Source organism: Cladophialophora psammophila (genome assembly GCF_000585535.1).
Source record: "Cladophialophora psammophila CBS 110553 chromosome Unknown aczJe-supercont1.1, whole genome shotgun sequence".
NCBI lineage: Eukaryota > Fungi > Ascomycota > Eurotiomycetes > Chaetothyriales > Herpotrichiellaceae > Cladophialophora > Cladophialophora psammophila.
In genome coordinates this window covers 2,051,062-2,070,034 of record NW_006912922.1, presented here as the reverse complement: position 1 = coordinate 2,070,034, position 18,973 = coordinate 2,051,062, and the positions used below count along the sequence as shown (strand labels likewise).

At 50.6% G+C, this 18,973-nt stretch overlaps 8 protein-coding genes across 8 annotated transcripts; 3 read left to right on the top strand and 5 right to left on the bottom strand.

Annotated features, from left to right (window-relative positions):
* Nucleotides 1-957: 957 nt before the first annotated feature.
* A1O5_00688 (uncharacterized protein) lies at nt 958-3,017 on the top strand (the record flags this gene model as incomplete). Its single annotated transcript, XM_007741307.1, has 8 exons — nt 958-1,081; nt 1,242-1,387; nt 1,455-1,574; nt 1,628-1,845; nt 1,897-2,144; nt 2,196-2,486; nt 2,543-2,669; nt 2,729-3,017. 8 exons carry the CDS (start codon nt 958-960, stop codon nt 3,015-3,017), a joined length of 1,563 nt encoding a protein of 520 aa, XP_007739497.1.
* Nucleotides 3,018-3,220: 203 nt separating this feature from the next.
* Nucleotides 3,221-3,892, bottom strand: A1O5_00687 (uncharacterized protein; the record flags this gene model as incomplete). The annotated part of the gene is made up of 1 exon (XM_007741306.1): nt 3,221-3,892. The coding sequence occupies one exon, from the start codon at nt 3,890-3,892 to the stop codon at nt 3,221-3,223; it is 672 nt and encodes a 223-aa protein (XP_007739496.1).
* A 4,005-nt stretch (nt 3,893-7,897) lies between these two features.
* On the bottom strand, nt 7,898-8,881 carry A1O5_00686 (uncharacterized protein; the record flags this gene model as incomplete). The annotated part of the gene is made up of 1 exon (XM_007741305.1): nt 7,898-8,881. The coding sequence occupies one exon, from the start codon at nt 8,879-8,881 to the stop codon at nt 7,898-7,900; it is 984 nt and encodes a 327-aa protein (XP_007739495.1).
* A 471-nt stretch (nt 8,882-9,352) lies between these two features.
* Nucleotides 9,353-10,692, top strand: A1O5_00685 (uncharacterized protein; the record flags this gene model as incomplete). Its single annotated transcript, XM_007741304.1, has 2 exons — nt 9,353-9,609; nt 9,660-10,692. The coding sequence occupies 2 exons, from the start codon at nt 9,353-9,355 to the stop codon at nt 10,690-10,692; spliced, it is 1,290 nt and encodes a 429-aa protein (XP_007739494.1).
* Nucleotides 10,693-11,053: 361 nt separating this feature from the next.
* Nucleotides 11,054-13,564, bottom strand: A1O5_00684 (uncharacterized protein; the record flags this gene model as incomplete). The annotated part of the gene is made up of 3 exons (XM_007741303.1): nt 11,054-11,316; nt 11,368-13,239; nt 13,288-13,564. 3 exons carry the CDS (start codon nt 13,562-13,564, stop codon nt 11,054-11,056), a joined length of 2,412 nt encoding a protein of 803 aa, XP_007739493.1.
* A 782-nt stretch (nt 13,565-14,346) lies between these two features.
* A1O5_00683 (DNA-repair protein complementing XP-A cells) lies at nt 14,347-15,438 on the bottom strand (the record flags this gene model as incomplete). The annotated part of the gene is made up of 1 exon (XM_007741302.1): nt 14,347-15,438. The coding sequence occupies one exon, from the start codon at nt 15,436-15,438 to the stop codon at nt 14,347-14,349; it is 1,092 nt and encodes a 363-aa protein (XP_007739492.1).
* Nucleotides 15,439-15,700: 262 nt separating this feature from the next.
* A1O5_00682 (farnesyl pyrophosphate synthase) lies at nt 15,701-16,797 on the top strand (the record flags this gene model as incomplete). The annotated part of the gene is made up of 2 exons (XM_007741301.1): nt 15,701-15,820; nt 15,874-16,797. 2 exons carry the CDS (start codon nt 15,701-15,703, stop codon nt 16,795-16,797), a joined length of 1,044 nt encoding a protein of 347 aa, XP_007739491.1.
* Nucleotides 16,798-16,895: 98 nt separating this feature from the next.
* On the bottom strand, nt 16,896-18,795 carry A1O5_00681 (uncharacterized protein; the record flags this gene model as incomplete). Its single annotated transcript, XM_007741300.1, has 2 exons — nt 16,896-18,412; nt 18,468-18,795. The coding sequence occupies 2 exons, from the start codon at nt 18,793-18,795 to the stop codon at nt 16,896-16,898; spliced, it is 1,845 nt and encodes a 614-aa protein (XP_007739490.1).
* Between the last annotated feature and the right edge of the window lie 178 nt (nt 18,796-18,973).

The window sequence follows — 18,973 nt, the reverse complement described above, 5'->3', positions numbered from 1 at the left end:
GGCTGTGAATGTGACGACGCTTCGCGGAAGCATCTCGGTGTGTTCTCCGAACCTAACCTAATGTGGCTAGAATAGGGCCTTGACCCCAAGGTCTCCGCATGGCTGCAGTCCCACGCGGGGACCGTGGCAACATTGTCTTAAGTGTGTCCTCGTACTCGGTATAGGTATAGTTACAACCTTGAAGGCACCTCGAAGCACAAAAGGACCCTACTCGGCACATCCGGGGAAGCCAGCGCCTTGGTCTTCTACCTCTTCCCGCTTTGAATTTATGGGGACTTAGTTGCCATGTATGTGTATGTTCAATCTCGTCGGTAGCATGCCGGATCGAGATTTGAGAAGACCCATGCAGCAAATGAGTCAGACACGACTGACTTCTGACTCTGCTACATACTGGGTCCGCTGTGGGTTGCCTTTGGGATTCCGAGAAGTCGAGATACGAACCTTGGCAAAAGCTTTGCAACGGGCAGGACGGGATCCTATCTACATTAAGCTTTAGGCGGCCTCGATTTGTCGTGGTTAGCTCACGCCTCGCGGTTCCGAGATGGAATTCAATTGCTGGGACGCCCAGTGACTTACCTCCGGGTCCCCAAAAATTGTGGAATACCTTCTGCACTTTTCATTTTTTTTCTTTCTCCTTTCATGCCCACCTGGGTAAAAATGGCCTGACTGTCATCCTCCTTACTGTCTGTGATGCGGGGTGTTATGGGATTTTCCCGAGGGTGTTTTCGGTTGTCGGACCTTTGGCTCGTAGTATTCAACAAGGCTTGTTCTCTCTTGAATGCGGAACGCCTTTCTCTCGGCAACAGATAGAAGCTGAGCCAAGTTTTCTTTATTCTCTCTTCAGAGAAATCACATCTCGCGTTAGTCTCGACCTTCAACCTCGATAGAACACGATTGTCTCGAATAGTTTGACCAGACAAGAATCATTCATTCAGAACCCAGCCCCAATCTGCAACCATGCAACGAGGCGCTGTGAAGTCGAAAGACAAGCTGAACTGGTACACTATCCGTCTCCTCGCCTTTATTGGACTCGGGTCGTTGACCTTTGGATACCCCGCCGCGGTGATTGGGACATTGCTTGGTGAGTGACATTGTCAACCAGACAAGTTCCGAGTAAAGGAGAATCAGTCCATTAACGTAATATATCATCATCTAGGCCAACCGTCATTTCGTACACCCTTCCCGAACCATATTCCATCCCCTTCCCTATGATTTATTGGCTAACCGACAGAATTCACCAGTGGAATATTTTAACCTGGAAACGCGATCCAATGGAACGGACCTTATATCTACCATGAACGGCATATTTCAAACAGGAGGTTTTATAGGGACCCTTCTTTTACCCTGGGTGGCCGACAAATGGGGCAGGCGTTGGGCACTGGCTGTTGTAAGTCTGCCCAAAACAACTCTTGAAATAGTTCTCTACTTCAAGTTGCTTATCGGATGCGTCCCAGCCTGCAATCCTTGTCTTTGTTGCCGGAGCCGTGATGGCAGGCAGCACCAACGTTGGCGAATTCATAGTATTTCGATTCTTTGCCGGTGCCGGTTCATGGATGTCGGTCGCAGCTGCCCCGGTACGTGATCGAACCACACCTCCCGGGACAGGTTGCCCTCTAATCCGATGCAGCTCATGATGAGTGAACTCGTTCCCGTCAATCTACGAGGTGGCCTTGTGGAGATCCACGGGATTTTCTTTCAAATTGGCTATATGTCGTCAGGCTGGATCGGGTTTGGGACCTTTTTCTGGCCAAATAACGGAAACAACTGGCGCCTCCCGGTCGCTCTCCAGTGTCTTTCTCCATTACTGCTACTGTGTGGCCTTCCGTTCTGCCCAGAAAGCCCGAGGTAACCAAAGCTCCTCCATAAGTTGGTACCAGACTAACACACGATCCCCAGATGGCTTGTCATGCAGAACCGAGACGAAGAGGCCAAGCGTGTACTGGAGAAGGTGCACTCTCACTCTGACGAGGGCCACGATAGAGCCCACGCAGAACTGTACCAGATCCAGAAACAGGTCGCCATTGACCGGGAGTTGAAATGCACTTGGACACAATTGTTTCGCAAACCCTCCTACAGAAAGAGAGCTATTCTGGCAATTGGGACCACCGGAATCGTCCAGTTTGCCGGCGTCTTGGTCATTAACAGTACGATGTCATGTTTCACTTCTGTGTGGGATTCTGCTGACAGTGAAATAGATTATGGACCAGTCATCTACAAACTTCTCGGCTACGGACCCGAAAAGCAACTACTCTTTCCCGTCGTGTGGTTGACAGTCGGATTCTGCCTCTTCCTTGTCGCGCCAGGCTTGATCGATCTGTTCCCCAGGAACATTCTGTTGGGTGGCGGGATTATCGGCTGCTCCGTTATGTTGATGATCATATCTGCGTTGATCGCCAATTTCGTCCCGTCAAACAACACTGCCGCCTTGAAGGCGACCGTGGCATGCTTCTACCTGTATCAGCCATTCTACGTTATCGGGCTTGATGGTATTTCCAATACTTCCCATCTCTGTATGGCGTCTTTGACTAAATGCCCCTTCTAGGCACTCAATTCACCTTCCTCGGCGAGATCTTCCCCACGCATCTTCGCGCGAAGGGCGTCTGTCTTGGTTCTGCAGTGATTGCGTTGATGAACATCATCTGGCTTCAGTCTGCACCGACAGCATTGGCGTAAGTCTGAACATCTTACCTCCGCATCGTCAAGCTTTTCTCACCACAGATAAATTTAGGAATATCGGTTGGAAATACTTCCTGGTCTTCATCATCGGTGGAGTCATAGGCGGTGTCTTGATCCTCATATTTTGGCCCGACACAAGAAACATGCCCTTGGAAGAGGTTGCCGCCATTTTTGGTGACGAAGACGAAGTCGCCGTTTATCAGTACGAGCTCGAGATCGACCCGACGACTCATACGGTCAGGGACCACCACTTGGAGAGCAAAGTACTGCAGGCACAGCAGGTCGAGGGTGAGAGGAAGGACGGTCAGGTGGAAGTGTTGCCGGAAACTCGAACGGACTGAAAGGGTACTGAGGTAGACCGTCTGTATGGTAGCACTCTACTAGTAGTACTTCAGGCGCTATACAAATACCTCTCCCTGATGACAACGATACTAATGAGTATATACAAAGTCGCAGCGCTGCGTCACGCATGGACACTGCATTGTTTTAATATCTATCCCTTGATCTGTCGATATAGCCGTGTCCGGTCTTGATAACTCACACATCACAATCTCTCTTTCGCCACCACCCAAAGGCCGTTCGCATCCGTCAAGACCCGTCCTTGTTCGTCCTCGAGAGACCCGGTCAAAAACCACTTGCGACCCTCCCTCCTCTCGAGTCTGGATTTGACGGCCACGGTGCACGGGTTGAGCACGGGCGCGCGGTAGTTGGTGGTCAGGTACGCGGTGTACAGGTTCAGGTTACCAGCACTGCTGCCCATTGTTGTCTGCTGGCGGTGGATCTCGACGCAGATGCTCAGGGCCTCGTCCATGAGCGCGCAGAGCACGCCGCCGTGCGTGGTGTCTTTGAACCCGTTCAGGTCCGAGCGCAGGTCGAGCAGCCAGATACAATCCGGCGCTTCGTTCATGCTGTTATCCTCATTTCGTCTTTGATGCGTCTTGTGCTGCTGCTGCTTCTGCTGGCCCTCGGCCGGCGTGACGAAATCTCTGCGGATCAGCATGAGCGCGCTCGGCACGGTGGTGGGCGACCGGATGGTCTTCGCGAAGAAGGCGTCGACCCCGTTGGACTTTGGGATCCTGGAGAAAGTCACGATCGGCCTGTATGCTGGGTCGTCGACGAATTTTCGAGCCCACGTCGTTCGGAAGTGCTCGATCTCCTCCCTGGGGACCGGGGTCGTGTTGATGTATTCGAGGAAATCCACCCAGTCGGGCCCCATGTTTAGATTGTCTGCGCGTTGATTTCCGACGGTGTGATGTTGAAAAGTAGTACAACTAGTACTAGTATGCACTCCGTATTACTGTGCTCTGGTACGTACGTACCTAGGTCTGTAGTACCTCCTATCGAACGTAAAAATCTATCCTCTATCTTCTCATTTTAATTGGCCGCTTTCCGCTTTAGTCACCCTCGGCTCAGTTCCTGCTTTCTAAGCGATTCTGGAGCTCTGCCTCAAGCATTTTTGGTCTTCCTTCTTTCTCTTTATCCATGACATTAATTTTCGTGAACTTTAGACGACAGGAGCCATTAAGAGACTACCCAGTAGGATCTCCTAGTCTAGTCCCCTTCTTTGATCTACTTCGCGTTATTTAGGTGGGCTACTTAGAGAGTGCTCTCTTACTCGGTAAGAATAAATCGTTGCCTAATTCATTCGAGAATCTAATAAGAGATTGGCTTTAGATTGATTCTCTTGTATAAGTATAGGACACCATAGCCTCCGGTGGTCATCAAACTGATTGTTTGTAAGAGAAGGCGATCTGAGAATAGAGAGATCGATGAAAGTATTTAGTAGTAATATCCTTCGTATACTCGGCGTATCTACACAGACTCAAAGCCTTAAAGATAAAGAGGCTTTGAGCAGAAAAGGGGAGAGGGTGCGGCCTTTATACGTTCCTCCCCCGTTTAGCGTCTTAGCTCCTTTGCTGTGTTTATTCTGTAGGGCTCCGGGATAATTGTAGATGTCCTAACATTGTTCTCATATATTTCAGAAGACCTTTTCAGATTCCTTTCCAAGTCTCCGCTTAGTATATAGTCCGAGGCGGCCTATTTTGGGTGTCATAGTATTTAAACAGTCGCAAACAACAAAGAAGTGTCATGTTTCCTTGGATTTGCGCCGGATGTATCATTACTCTGTAGGGCCAAGGTTGTACTAGCTCACCTATTCTGTCTTACTCATTTTGATCGACGTGGTTTCCGTTGACGACCGCTATTTCAGCAACCTTCGATTCAGTGGGGGCCGAGCCGAGTAAATTCATTGAAGTGGAATCTGGCAATCTTGAATGCACAGGTCTAGCTTAACCCGGACATGGCAGTTGATTCTCAAGCTAATCAGTAACCACCACTCGTGCTAATTGTACCGCTAGGTCTAGTTTAGTGTGGGATGCTGGGGCTGTTTTCTTCGAGCCATTATACTAGTATGTGTAATACTACTATTGAGAAGAATGTATCGGAAGTGAGCAACAGTGTTGTCGTAATAACATTCTACTGATGGAAGGTTGATTCCTGCATATAAAGGGATATACAATGTTGCGGAAAAGAGTACTGCAAGAAGATAGTTCCGCTATATAATTAGCCCAGCCCACCCGAACGCATCAACAACATTGAGCTTGTGGCACACGGGGAAAGAGGCAGACTTACTCGAAGAGAGCTATGGAAACCCTTCTCAACTGCCGACATCGATAACGGAGAGCGGGTAAAGCAAAAATATTCCGTAAGTCTCTCTGGGCTATGCCTCAGCCTAAGACTAGGAATCCTTTACTCTGAATTGGGTGTGTTATGGACATTTCCACAGAGGCTCTAATCTTGTTGATAGACCTAGGAGAGGAGTACGGTATTGAAGAACTCTCTAGAATGACTTCCACGGACGACGGGAAGAAAACTGTTCGTTAAGGCTGTTCCATAGCGTTACTACGTCGCTTTGTCTTACCTCAAAGGACTTGGTAATAGCGTGAGACGCCCAACTTTCATAGGAGAAGCACTGTTGCTCTCTCGTATTCCACATTTAGATTTAGGTACGACATCGAAGAGAGTTGGCCTCATACTACGACCAAGGAGAGAGTGAGCATGACGTGGTTTTCTAGCTGGGCACCTTACCTCGGGGACATTGCAGAGGGTAGACTGGTTAACTGTTGTGATCAGGCGTGGATTATGTTTGCCTACCTTCGGCTCTCTGTCGCTTCCGACTCGGTTGAAACCATTTGCGGTTTATTAAGACGACGATTCTGATTGAACGTGGCGCATGTAACAATCCATTCCACTCAGAGTGCAGCCCACAGCCTATTTGCAAGAGTAACTCCAGCAAGCGCGGACACTTTCAGTTGATGCTTGCGCCGGACCGCACCTGGGTAATGAGTCACTCGATGACTTTATCAGATCTAATATTGATGCCAGCAATACACCTAGACGGAGGGAACATACTCAGCCGTTTCGACGCCTTTTTATTGTTCGTGTATAGCGTCAAGAATGGTATGTCGCCTTCCCTATAGGTGTTAGATCGGTTTGAACCAGTTCGAATTAAGTCAGCCTAATCGGCGATTAAGCACTAAACTCGGTTATAGCCCGGTCTGAGACCGATTCCAGATCGATTCCAACTGATTCGACTTAGTTGACCATTGAAATAGTAAAAAAGAGAGTTATTCGATTCAGTTAGTAGCACTTTTTCTCGAAATTTTGAGCTTTATCTCTTTGATTTTAGTCTTATTTTAAATATTAAAATTATATTCTATAGTAGAAATCTTTAATTTTTCATAATAATTTTTACTAACTGAAAAATATATATATATATTGATAATTATATAATTATATAAAATATATAAATCGATTTTAAATGGATCTAGCCTAGTTCGAGCCGACTTAAATTCATCTTAAATTAATTCGACTTAGTTCGAACCGATCTCGAATCGGGTCAAATCAGTCTAGCCAACCTGTAAACCCTTAAATCGAGTTCAGCCCAGGTCAGAACTAGGCTAGAACTGGGCTGGAACCGGTTTAACACTAGGTGGGCGGGCAATATAGCAGTACTACTACCGTCTTTATACGATCTTTAGACGGTTTGAGGGTGTTGGAGACGTCTCCGAGACTTCTTCAAACCTTGAGATTCTCATTTATTCAACGTAGGTGAGAATTAGTGGAAACGTCTTCATATAGTATCGAGACGTAAAACACCTTGCGGGCAGGCAGTAATGTAAGGACATAATCGTCGTTCGATAGGTGTCCTTTCTCGTGGTGTAAGATGCATTGCAAGGCTGTGGAAAAGTTGAGCGTTAACGCCTCACTAATACTTCCGGAAGTAGTTTAGCTGTTTGTGTCTTTTGTCAAAGTGACTGTTAAGTACTACCACAGAGCACCCGCTGCTTGCACCCTGCGATGCAGTGCCTTTGTTTAAAGCTGGTAGATTCTATTCGAGTTGAGAGCGTACTATGTATATGAGAGTCTGCACATCCGTCTGGCAACTGGCAGTTACAGAATCGGGGATCATGACTTTGGCCTATCTATTTCTTGCGCAATTTTCTCCCCTTCAATAGAATTCATTGGCGGTTGTCCTATGTACTACTAAGTAGTAAAAGAACTAGTGGTTTCTCTAGGTCTGCCCTGTGTGAAGAGCAGTCCGATCGTAGTCGCGTACGGACAGAATCGGAGTAAAGGATGGTCGACTGGGCTGCTGCACTGCAACCGTCACTCGAGACGACCATGCACTGCCATAATGTGTATTCACACTTATCCTTGCCATTACTAGTAGCGCTGGAGACCACTCACACTGGCTGATCATCAATCACTCCTTCCACGCCTGTCGATTTGGAGGAACGGCAGAATACCATAGGAATTAGCTAAAAGTTCCAGATTTGCCAATTGGGGGATTGAGTGTTGAGTGAGCCAAGCACATCGCAAACGATTATCGCAATGGTCCGCAAGGAACTCTCGATCGGCCATCTGGTATTACGTGCGGATATCGGCTTCGCCAACAACTCCTAGGTCTTGAATTCGCTTCGCCCAGGACGGGACGGGAAAGCTAAATCCTCACGGACCGAAAAAAACTGACAAGTATTTTGTTGCCAAAGGATCCAACTTTGCTTTGTCGTGATTCTAAGACCGTGTTCAAGACATGATCCAGATTATATGCGAGTAATATGAACCATACATAGTATTTCGCCGAATTCATGGTCGCCTTCGGGCAAGACAACAGGGACGACCCTTCTAGACTTCATTTTCCTTTTCTGTCCCTGGAGGGCTATGGGGCGAGACGCTTCTGGAACTTGCACTTCTGCTGATATCCGAACAGCTGTTGCGCGATCAGATACACAATTGGACCACCAATCAAGAGGAGCCAGCTGAAGGCCAACGCTACGAGCACGGTAACGGAAAAGCCCCAGAAAGCATCGGCAATGCTTGCAGAATGCACAACCCATGTGTGCCATGGCGGATCGCTGGGCAAGGTCAGGATGACTTGCATAGCTGAGAGTAGCAACGACACCGAGGCGAAGATGAACAGCAGAGGTCCTGCGAATTGCCGCATATACGAAGCTGTGTACCATTGTGTCTGGTGATAATGTCGGTTGGTGCCCACATCTCCATCCTCTCGAGGCCGCAATATTCGGATGAGAATGTTGAGCCTGCTCAAGCGCAGCTGACCAGTATGGTATCGGAGCCCAACTTCGTCATCTTCCAGCAAGCGGAAGGGGGCAATGAAGCGCTCCCATTGCAACCAATCGATGTTCTCTGGAACCAGGCCTTCCTTTATTGCGAGCCTGAGGTCTGTGCGATGCCGGATCAGGTAGCCGTAGGATCTCAGGAAACCAAGAACGACCCGGCGATCGAACTGTTGGGGTTGCCCGTTCAGATACTCCTTCCAGAACTCGTAGTTGAGCAAGGCTGGCGGGATCGGTTTAATGAAGATGTCGCTTCGGTACCAAACTAAGTGCAGAGCCGGGTCTTCACTCGCGATGATTGTCCTCCGCTTGATGATCTGTTTATGCAATGCATCTATGCGCGCGCTGTCCATGGCTGTGCAGAGCCATAACCACGGATACATTCTGTCCAAGATTGCGGTGTTGAGTTCATCCTTGAGGAATCTTGCAACATCGTTCTGGGTCAATGCCACATTGGGCTGATCAGGAGCGTGTTCTAAGGCCGTAGGTGAGGAGGCCGCAGGGCCGGTACGCAGAGGGTGCTTGTCAAGCGCGTCGGATGCAGAGAAGGGCGGGTTGTAAGGCATCGCGAAAATTGACCATGTCAATTCCTGGTAGCGAGGAGGCCAGCCGGTGCTGGTGGTGCTCTTTTTGTACGGCCGTCGCTGCAGGCTGCTGCGTGGCTGTGCCGAGACTGTCAGCCTTGTCGAATCTAACAGGAATCTAGACCTTCTCTCAGCCTCCCCTGACAGCAGCCACCACCCAAACTACCGCAGAGCTGAAATGTGCAAGCGGCTCTCTGCATGACTAGTTTCAGCCATCTATGGCCCTGGGGAACCTTCGCGTTTGCCCTGATGGCTGTTCAACAAGACTTATCTGTCACTTGCCGCGATCTGGCGTCTGCAGGCAAGGAAACACACAGTCGAGAAGGTGAACCCTCGGCGCCGTTCGCGAAGTTTTCATTTCACATCCAAGAAACCCCCTTCCTCTTTCCTTAAGGTGGTACAAAACTGACCAGCGCATCCTCTAAAATGAAGTGGCAGGCATTGCAAGGAGCAATGACCTTGTTCGATATGTTCGGCTTGGGTGCAGCTATCACAATCTTTGCCATCATAGGCCTGCGTTTCCTGGTCCACCCGCGAAGAAAGGCTGCCTTGCAAATATCAAAAGTGCTATTGACGGAAATTACCCTGGAAGGGCTCTTCGCCAATGAATTTCTCAAGGCCATGGACAAGCATCAACCATTCGAGGAGTTTGATTCAGAAGACGACTTTGATTGTGAGAGCCGCATGGATGCAGATGCCCGCAAATATATGTACATTGCCTCAGCGAAAGATCTACAAGTTTCTGGGTAAAATCTCTCAGATGCCATCCCGTCCCGGGATTCAACGAGATGACTCATCCGTATCCAGGCATCGACTCGACCGAGAGCCTTGAAAGATCCAACGAGGCGAGCCGAACACACACACCGAGCCGAAAACCACTGCCTTTCAAGGAAACCAATTCGCCTGGTCGTCTGCGCCAAATCTACGTCAAGTACCGTCCTGTCCGCAAATTTGTCGAAGGCCGTGGATTGAAAGGAATGGTGAGGAACGTTGCCAGCTACCTTCAGACCGTCGGACACTGGGCGCTCGTCATAGGTCCTTACACCTACGATATATATGAGAAGAACGGATCTATATGTGTCTTCGTGGGAGAATGGGAAGAGACACCGCCCGGGGAGGAGGACCGGATCAAGATGAAAGAGGTGGGAAAAACAGTTTGCACGGACGAAGATATTTGGAAGATCGGTCAGTGTTACACCCTCCCTCCCCTTTACCCTCTCTTCGACATGGAGGCATGCCAATACTTCACAGCACTGATGGTTTACATACGCATGAAACGAGAGAAATATGACATCGGCTTCAACAATTGCCAGCGCTTTGTCCGCCTATTCGCCCGCAGAATTGCCATTCCCGACCAGAGGTCTGTTATTGACGTCTTGATCACGATGCAGCGAGTGTATCGCATGTTGCCCGCGTCCTTCTTCACTTCGGCTTACCAATACAGCCGGTGCGCGGGGAGGGTGTGTCTGGACATACTGCGGGAGTTCTTTTCGTCCGAGCTACTAGAGACCGCTTTCGAGCACATCCGGCGGACCGCAAAGATCAGCTTTCGCGCCGCCTTCTTCCTGCTCACCGCCGGTCTTCTGTTCGGGTTCCTCAACATGGTGAGAGAGCTGAAGGGGTGGGATGTCGTCGAGGACCGCTCCAAGTACGTTGAATTATTGGAGAGATTTGGATTCAAGGACGCCGAACTGCAGCATATCTGCCTGCGTGGGGCCTTTAAGGGTCCAAACGGGATGAAGGATTTCTTTCGCCAGGTCGTCTCTAAGCGGCGTCTCCTCGAGGGAGTATAGCGCAGACTTCGATCGATACAGAAGCAAGAAACCGAAACACGCACCGCGTTGAGGAAGCAGTTCGCATGCCCGTTCACCGGGCGCAAGCCAGGAACTCGCGCGATCAATCACGTGGTGGTTCGGTAGCTATGTAGTAGTTTTATCAAGAATGGCGGAAAGGTGAGATTGAGATAACGACAGTAGAGGCTCGATTGCCGGAATGCGAGAACAACAAGGAAAGATCATTCACTATATGATCGTCGACCCATCGCCACACACGCACATGCACTCTAAAACACTTGAGGGGAGTTGTGTCAGGTTTCATTATCTTCAAAATGGATACAGATCACAGATCTCCATGATCGCCGTCATCATACCAACATCAACTTCTCGAAAACACCTTCACAGCGCCATCACCACCGCAGCTAATAACCCACCTTCCATCAGGACTCCAGACGACACCGCACACTCCTTCGCCCCTCATAATCCGATGGCTCGATATCTCTTGTGTACAACTGCGTTTCTCGAGTGACCAAAACCGTAAACTTGCATCGTGACCTCCTGATACCAATTCTTTGCCGTCCGGACTTAATGACAAGGAAGAAATCGCCGATGGATGTGCGAGCATGGTGTATGTGCATTGTCCTGGGGGAACGTTAGCCTCGCGGAGTCGCGTCAAAATAAAAGAGCACATACCGCTGTTCGCATCAAAGAAACGAATATACCGATCTTCATAACCCGCAATGACCACCCCTTCAACGCCGCCTTCTGAACCTGTTGCCCCATGTACCACATCTTCTTCCCCCATTGATCCGCGTCGGCCAGGTGCAACCGAATCCCTCGTATCGAATCCCGCACTACTGGCAACCACTGCATTGATGCCCGTGTTTGGCGTACCGTCGTAGGTCTCCTGGCTGGCCATTCCGACAATTTCTTCACCAGTCCGCGTGTCAAACACCAATACACTAGCATCAGTATATCCCACGACAAAGTTCTCGCCATGAGCACCCAACGGAGAAATCGATGTAGGCGCCGGTTTGTCTGCTCGTTCTATCCGGTGCACTAAACTGTAGTTGAAAGGGGTGGTGCTGGCAATGCTCGGCTGAGGCGAGCTGGGGAAGTTCGAGCCTGCAGATATCGAGTTGGCTCTTCGACTGCCCCTTACTGATCGACTACCGGCTTGCGGCGAGCTCAATTGCGGCGGAGTACTGACAGCCCAGATCAGAATAGTGCCATCGGCACCACCGGCCACGAGGAGGACACGATCCGGACCGCCAAATTGTGAACATCGATCTCCGAGAATGGTACCCGTTGACCCCGGTAGACAACATAATGCCCAGACTGCATCTTTGTGGCCTTCCAAAGTTGCCTTTGCATCGACCCGGCCGCGCTCCCAAACCTTGACAGTGGCATCTTCACCACCAGAGAAGATCCAACCATCGCCCACAGCACGGCCGCCGCTGGAGAAGCTCGAAGAAGCGGGACATGCTGCCAACGAACAAACAGCGCCGATGTGACCTCGGTGGGTGAAATGAGCAATCCGGTCTAGATCATCCCCCAGCGCAACATTGTGACCATAAGACGCCGGAATGTGCCATCTCTTGACCCCGCCGTCATCGCTAGCAGTGCAGAATTCAGGTTCCGATGGGCTGCCACCCCCCGTGAAGATGACCGAGCGGACAACATCCAAGTGTCCTCTCATGGCGAACCGAACTTTAAACTGTGAGGCATCTGGCTTGAATGCCAATTCCCGCACATCATTGCTGCCTTCACTGCGCCGTCTTGATCCCGTGCTCTTCCGACGATAAGCGCGAGGCGGAGACTTGGAAGGAATCATGTTGGCGCTGGGAAAGACTTCAGTATCTGGCCTGTGCGGCGAAGCAACTTTGGACGGCTTTTCGGAAGCGGCTGGTCCTTCATCAAAATCGGGAGGGGGCGGTCCATCATCAAAGTCCCATCCGTCAGAGATCTCCTGCTTGGTTTCGTCCATCGTCCGTATCTCTGTCTGGTCTTTCAAAGGGATCTCTTGTCCATAAGCATCGAAACTGTGAGTTATCGATTCCACTTGATCCTCGACCACGGGGATCTGCTCGTTGTAGAAATTTTTCCTGGGATCCACCAGTGGTACAGATTGGACGATATGTTCAGGTAACCTTCTGTCAGCTGCGCCGGGCTGTATTTCTGAGGTACTGATCTGTGTGCTCGTCCGACCAAGGGGTGTAGGTTCAGCAAATTGCCCCGGTGGTTGAGCAGCACTTTCTCTGACCATGGCCACGTTCCGATGTTGTTGCTGCTTTACTTGTTGTAACTGTAGATACGCCTCCTGAAGCTCTTGTTGTGTGGGCTGTCGCCCCTGGAAAACATGATTCCCGTTTGTCGAGGTCGCAAGGTCATTAACCTCGGGCGGTACGTGGGCCGTAGGTAGGACGTGATATGTGATTTCCGAGGAACATTTCGAGAGAAAGCTTTTGGACTTGTCGCGCTCTTTTTCTTGTCGGATCCCCTGGGCCAAGTGGTTCTCGGGATCGATTTCGGCGTCGAACTGGGTGATGCCTTTGACGTGCGAATCTGCGGTGTGTCAATGATGGTATACAAGATATGCGCGAGACACGGTACCTTTACCAATAGCCTTCAACTCTTCCCTGGCCAATTCTTTGGCCTCCTTGTGACTGTCGACCAGTTCGCCTTTGCTGGCATTTCTGGCCTTTTCCCGTTCTTTCTTCAGAGCTGTTTCCAGCAGTTTAACGTGTCGTTCCAGAGAAACTCTCATGCCTTTGCTCGTTCTAGTCTCTCCTTCGAGGATGGCTATTCGGTTCTTCATTTCTTCGCGCTCGATTTCCCACGCATTTCTGTCTCGTTCATGTCGATGCCATTCTGTCTGCAAGAATCTCATAACACCTGTTCGCAGCTGTCAGCACTTGAAACAGGCCTGTGGAGGAGACATTTCCACCTTGTAGAGTGTATGCTTGAACTCCATTCGCTTCTCCGCCGGCCATTCCTCCTACGCCGCCTCCTCCAGCCCCGGGCTGCCACGCCATTATGCGCTTTCTGGCGCTCGAATGCTTGTGCCTCTCTCATCTAGCCATGGTGGTTGACTGCGAGATTCGAAAGAGGTCACGCTGTCTTCAGTCGAGATAACTTAGTCGATGCCGAGGACTCGTGGTGGGAAGGGGAACGGGGAGACCGTAATGCAGACGCTAAAGCACGACGACGAAGGTGGGATCGGCAGGAAGGGAAAAGGGTGGACGGCTGGCAGGGTGAAGAACGGCTCGAGCTGGATGATTCAGGTTGTTCTCCTGGTATGTTTGGAGTAGTTAGAAGCACGAGCAGCAGCGCAGCAACTTCCCTCCCCGGGCTTGGGAACGCAGGGAGTGGCAGCGGCAGCGGCTTGCAACGAAACCAGACCAGCCCGATCTAGCGCCAACGCTGGCGGTTGTCTGCAGCTAAAGGAACTTCCACCACTCCTTGCACTCCTCCCAAATACTAGGGCTTAATACGGGTTATGCTGCCACTCTTTTGCCCTGTTTTCCAAGAATAAGACGCTCCTGAAGAGTAGTTGTCGTTCTCAGAGTGTTATTATATGGAACTGGAGCATCCACAGGTACATGGAACATGTCATTCCATGTCCCTTTACTCTGCGAATTCGATCTTTTGGGTATCATCTTCGTCGTTGTCTTACAACTCTAGCTCTTCCACTTCCAATCCACATAATGTACACGTCTTGACGGGAAATCCAGTCTCTGGATTGTCAATCGGCCGACCAAATTCGTGGACATGCTTGCCACCGCTCATGTCGTCCCCGAAGTTCCCTCCACCGCCACCTTTCTTGCTTCTCTGGTATGCCTCGACTCTTGTCCTCTTCTTCAAGTCCGCCAGCTTCGATTTGAACTTGTTCTCTTTTCTCCTCTTCTTCTCCGTCTCCCTTCTCTCGAACTCTGCATCCAGAGCTTCTGCAGAACCCCATCTCTTGTCCGAAAATGCGTATTCCTCCACTTGACAGCGCAGGTACAAGAACATATTGTGCCATGTAGACTTGTGTGGGTTAGGCCTCTCGAGATGTGGGAGAAGATTTTCGTCCTTTAATTCTGGATCTGTAAGAAGATAGTCCTCTTTCGCCTCAGTCTTTGTAAGGAGGCTGTATTTCTCGGGAAACTTGTCCTTGCATGCGTTGCATACAGCAACATTGAAGACATCAAGCCATTTCCAGTCTACCTCGAGAGTTCCGCATTCTCGACACAACCTTGTGGTTTGGTCTGTGATGGCACTGATTCCTGGTTCAAAAGGTCCCGCCTGTCGATTCCGCAAGGACTTGAGCAGTTGTTGTCTCTCCCACTCCTTCTGCGTCATGTGTGAGGGCTTTTGATCCTTTTCATCGGCGTGCATAGCCTTATTGTAAGGGTCATCTTCCGCGGTCAAGAACCCACCCTTTGTATCTGCCATCTTACTGAAGTCATAGTCGACGTACTTCGCAAAGTTACGCGCTGGCTGAATGGCCTCGAGGGGACGATTGTTGACCTCATTCCTGGCATCGCGATTCGTAGGAGGTGCCGACGTCTGGGAGAAAATGGCATATGAGCGCTTCTGGCCTGCGATGGTAGTGTCTGATCCCTTGAGCCTCCCTGTGGCCGCGGCTTCTGCCTCTGTTTGTTCACGCAGTGCCTTGGCCTTCAGACGGTTGATCTCGAGCCGCCGCACTTGTTCTGGCGTCAGGGGGGACTTGGGCTCGGCCGCAGCCTGAGGCGTCGGAGTCGAGGGCCGCGAAGCCATGACGGCGAAAAGTAAGAAAACTGAACCGCAGGTCGTTCCAAGCGATGGATGACTGATAAATGACAGAAAGTTGCGGGGAGGCCGCAGTTCCTGTTCCTGGCGAGCCCCCCAGCCTGGTGAGCCACAGCTCGGCGGCGCCACTCGGTGAAGCAACCTCCGTTCTCGCCAGGGGCCACCCATGGCCATCTCCAAAAAGTTCTCTTTGTTCCCCTCCTCCCACTGACTGTCGGTCAACAAAGCAAATCAACTCGGTCTCTCAGGCATGGCGACGAAGATAACGCGCGCAGACTTCGAAAAAGTCTTCCCCTCGCTAGTCGAGGATCTGCTGGGAGAATGCCGCAAGTTCAATCTCCCAGCAAATGCTCTGCAATGGTTTGAAAAGGTACTGCGGCATCTCGTTCCTAGCATTGGCTGTCCAGCTAATTCATTTACGAGTCTCTCAATGTGAACACACCCACTGGAAAGCTGAACAGAGGAATGTCAGTACCAGATACGGCCTCGCAGCTCCTCGGCCGACCTTTGTCCCCTCAGGAATTCAAAGACCTTGCAACATTGGGTTGGCTCACCGAGTTGCTACAAGCGTTCTTTCTTGTTAGCGACGACATCATGGATTCGAGCATAACCCGTCGCGGAGAACCATGCTGGTACCGCAACCCGGGCGTGGGGATGATTGCCATCAACGACGCTTTCATGCTTGAATCCTCCATCTACCTCATTCTAAAAAAACACTTCCGCAGCCACGCCGCCTACATTGACTTGGTCGAGCTGTTCCACGAGGTCACTTGGCAGACGGAACTGGGCCAGTTGTGCGATCTGATCACTGCACCAGAAGATCACGTCGACTTGAACAACTTCTCCATGTCCAAATACACCTTCATCGTTATCTACAAGACCGCATACTACTCCTTCTACCTCCCTGTGGCTTTGGCGCTGCACTACCTTGGGTTCGCTACACCCAAGAACCTTAAGCAAGCACACGACATCCTCATCCCGCTAGGCGAGTACTTCCAGATCCAAGATGACTATCTCGACGCATTTGGCGATCCTTCAGTGATTGGCAAGATTGGGACAGACATTAAAGACAACAAATGTGGGTGGTTGATCAATCAGGCGCTGCTGATATGCACGCCAGACCAAAGACAATTGCTGGACGAGAACTACGGACAGAAGGATGATGAGAAGGAGGCAAAGGTGAAGCAATTATACGATGAGCTCCACCTGGAAAAGAGATACCAGGATTACGAGGAGATGCGTGTTGGAGAGCTACGGGGGCTGATCGCTGCCGTGGACGAGAGTGAAGGATTGAAGAAGGGTGTCTTTGATGCATACCTAGCGAAGATATACAAGAGGAGCAAGTGAGTCCGGCGTGGGGTGTTAGTCAACAGGCTTCAATGCTAGACTAGAGTTTCTGACAAGGGGCATGTCACAACAAGGAGCGATTTTATCGTTTTGCCGCATCAAGGGCCTGTCCACACTTCATGCTCCATTGCTCTGAAAGACATGCCGTCGTCCCACATCGCACCTTCACTGGCAGGAAGGTATCCTCTTTCGCACCGCTCATATTGCACTTTCGGCCTCGTGCGATAGAACTCGTCGAATCGTGAATCCAACGCTTCTCGGAGGCTGCGCACACCGCCAGCGGGGTGGAGGGCGGACCATGGAAACCGGCATTCGTCCTTCTTGCAAGTTTTCAGCACCAAGAGAAGGGCGTCGAGGCGGGCTACGAGGCGAGATATCGTAGTGCTAATGTTCGCAATTGAAAGAACTTGCCCTGTGCTTGTAAAGGAGGAAGCGTGAGGCGACTGGTTACTCAATCCTGCGGTAGGCATGGCAATGTTGAAAGGTCTGCTTCCTGCATCGTAGATATTGTCCATCTGCCATCGATCCTTCGTCATGTCGTACAGTTCGTGCTCATTGCTGCACCAAACGGTATACAACAGATCGTAACCGGTGCCAATAACCCGCAGCGCCTTGTAGGTATGATTGGGATAAAGAATATAGCCGTATCTCCCTTCCGACATGATGATTCCCCACATTTCTACGTTGACGTGCTCTTGTGGCCATGGTTGTTCTGAAGGCATCGAGTCTAAGACATGCAATGGTATGACACTACCATCCAGTTCGTACTTTGTCATTTCGGCTTCCGAGACACCTGCGAGGCTTAGAAATGTGGGCGCAAGGTCGATATGCGAGGTGACAATTTCCGTGCGGTAGCCTTTTGGGATGCCGGGCCCTCGCACGATAAGAGGAATATTGACGTCTTCTTCGAACGCACACTGTTTTCCAGGTTGCCTTCGATGTTGTCCGATGCTATAGCCGTTGTCGGTTGAGAAGAATAGGTAGCTATTCTCCAACATGCCAGCTTTCTCCAAGCGGTTCACTACGCTGTCAATCATTTCATCAACAGCTTGCAATGCCCGAAGGCGGTTGCGATACCACTCATCATTGTAGTCGAGGTTCGACTGATTCTGCAGGGGTAAGGTGAGAATCCATGAAGCACCACCCGGCCTGTCGGGATTGAAGTTGGGAGTCCGGGGGACTTTTGCGTCCTCGAACAGGTGCTCGTGGCGTTTGGCAGGACGCGCCATAGATTGTTCTGCCGTGTCATCCTTAATATGTACATTGCTGTGAGGAGCTGTCGGCGCAATGGTGAGGAAGAACGGCCTGTCCACCTCCAATGCATCATCGAGAAATCCTAGCGCCTTCTCTGCCATAACATCCGTCGAGTATCGACCCTGATAGCTAATAGGGGAGTCATGGTTGCGTTGAAAGGTGGCATTGTAGTACTCATACGTATATGGGTCAAGAAGGAAATCGGAGCCAGTCCATCCTGCTGCATGGGGATTGTCGTAATTGGACGTACTCTGGGCATTGAGCAACTTGCCCACGTAGTAGGTGTTGTATCCGGCGTCTTGGAGCCAGACAGGCAAGTATGCGCCGTTGAAGCCTTGTCTAACAAACTTTGGATATCCACCTACTTGTAGTGAGTTTCATGCGCGATCTGAAAGAGACGAAAGGACAGTATTGACCCCAAGGAGGATGTAAGTCGGTGACATTGGTGTTATGCGCAGCCTTGCCTGTCCACATGCTTACCCTTGAGGGACAACACAAGGCCACGGTGCAGTAATGCCTTTGTAAGGAAGTGCCATGATCGGCCACGTGCTCTTTGAGGAAGGGCATATACGAGAGTGAGTCCATATGGAGATCCTGGTCATCGGTTAAGATGAAGATGATGTTCGGCTTTTTGACGGATTGCCTGATGGGTTTCTGCTCAGAGCCATCAGTGAGCCCTAAGGACCACCACATCAGTATGAAGCACCAGATCACCGTCCATCGCAAGCGTTTTCTCGCCTCCATGATGCTGGCTGTTTCCGAGCAACCGAATCGTGGTCAAGGACGACGATACGGCATCTCGACCCGATCGAACGATCGCTAGAATACTCCGAGATGTGCTTGGAAGCTTGAAACTGAAGACCCTCGGTAGAGATGCAACCGAGTCGTCGAGCAACGTAATTGGAAGCCAGAGAGCATTCGA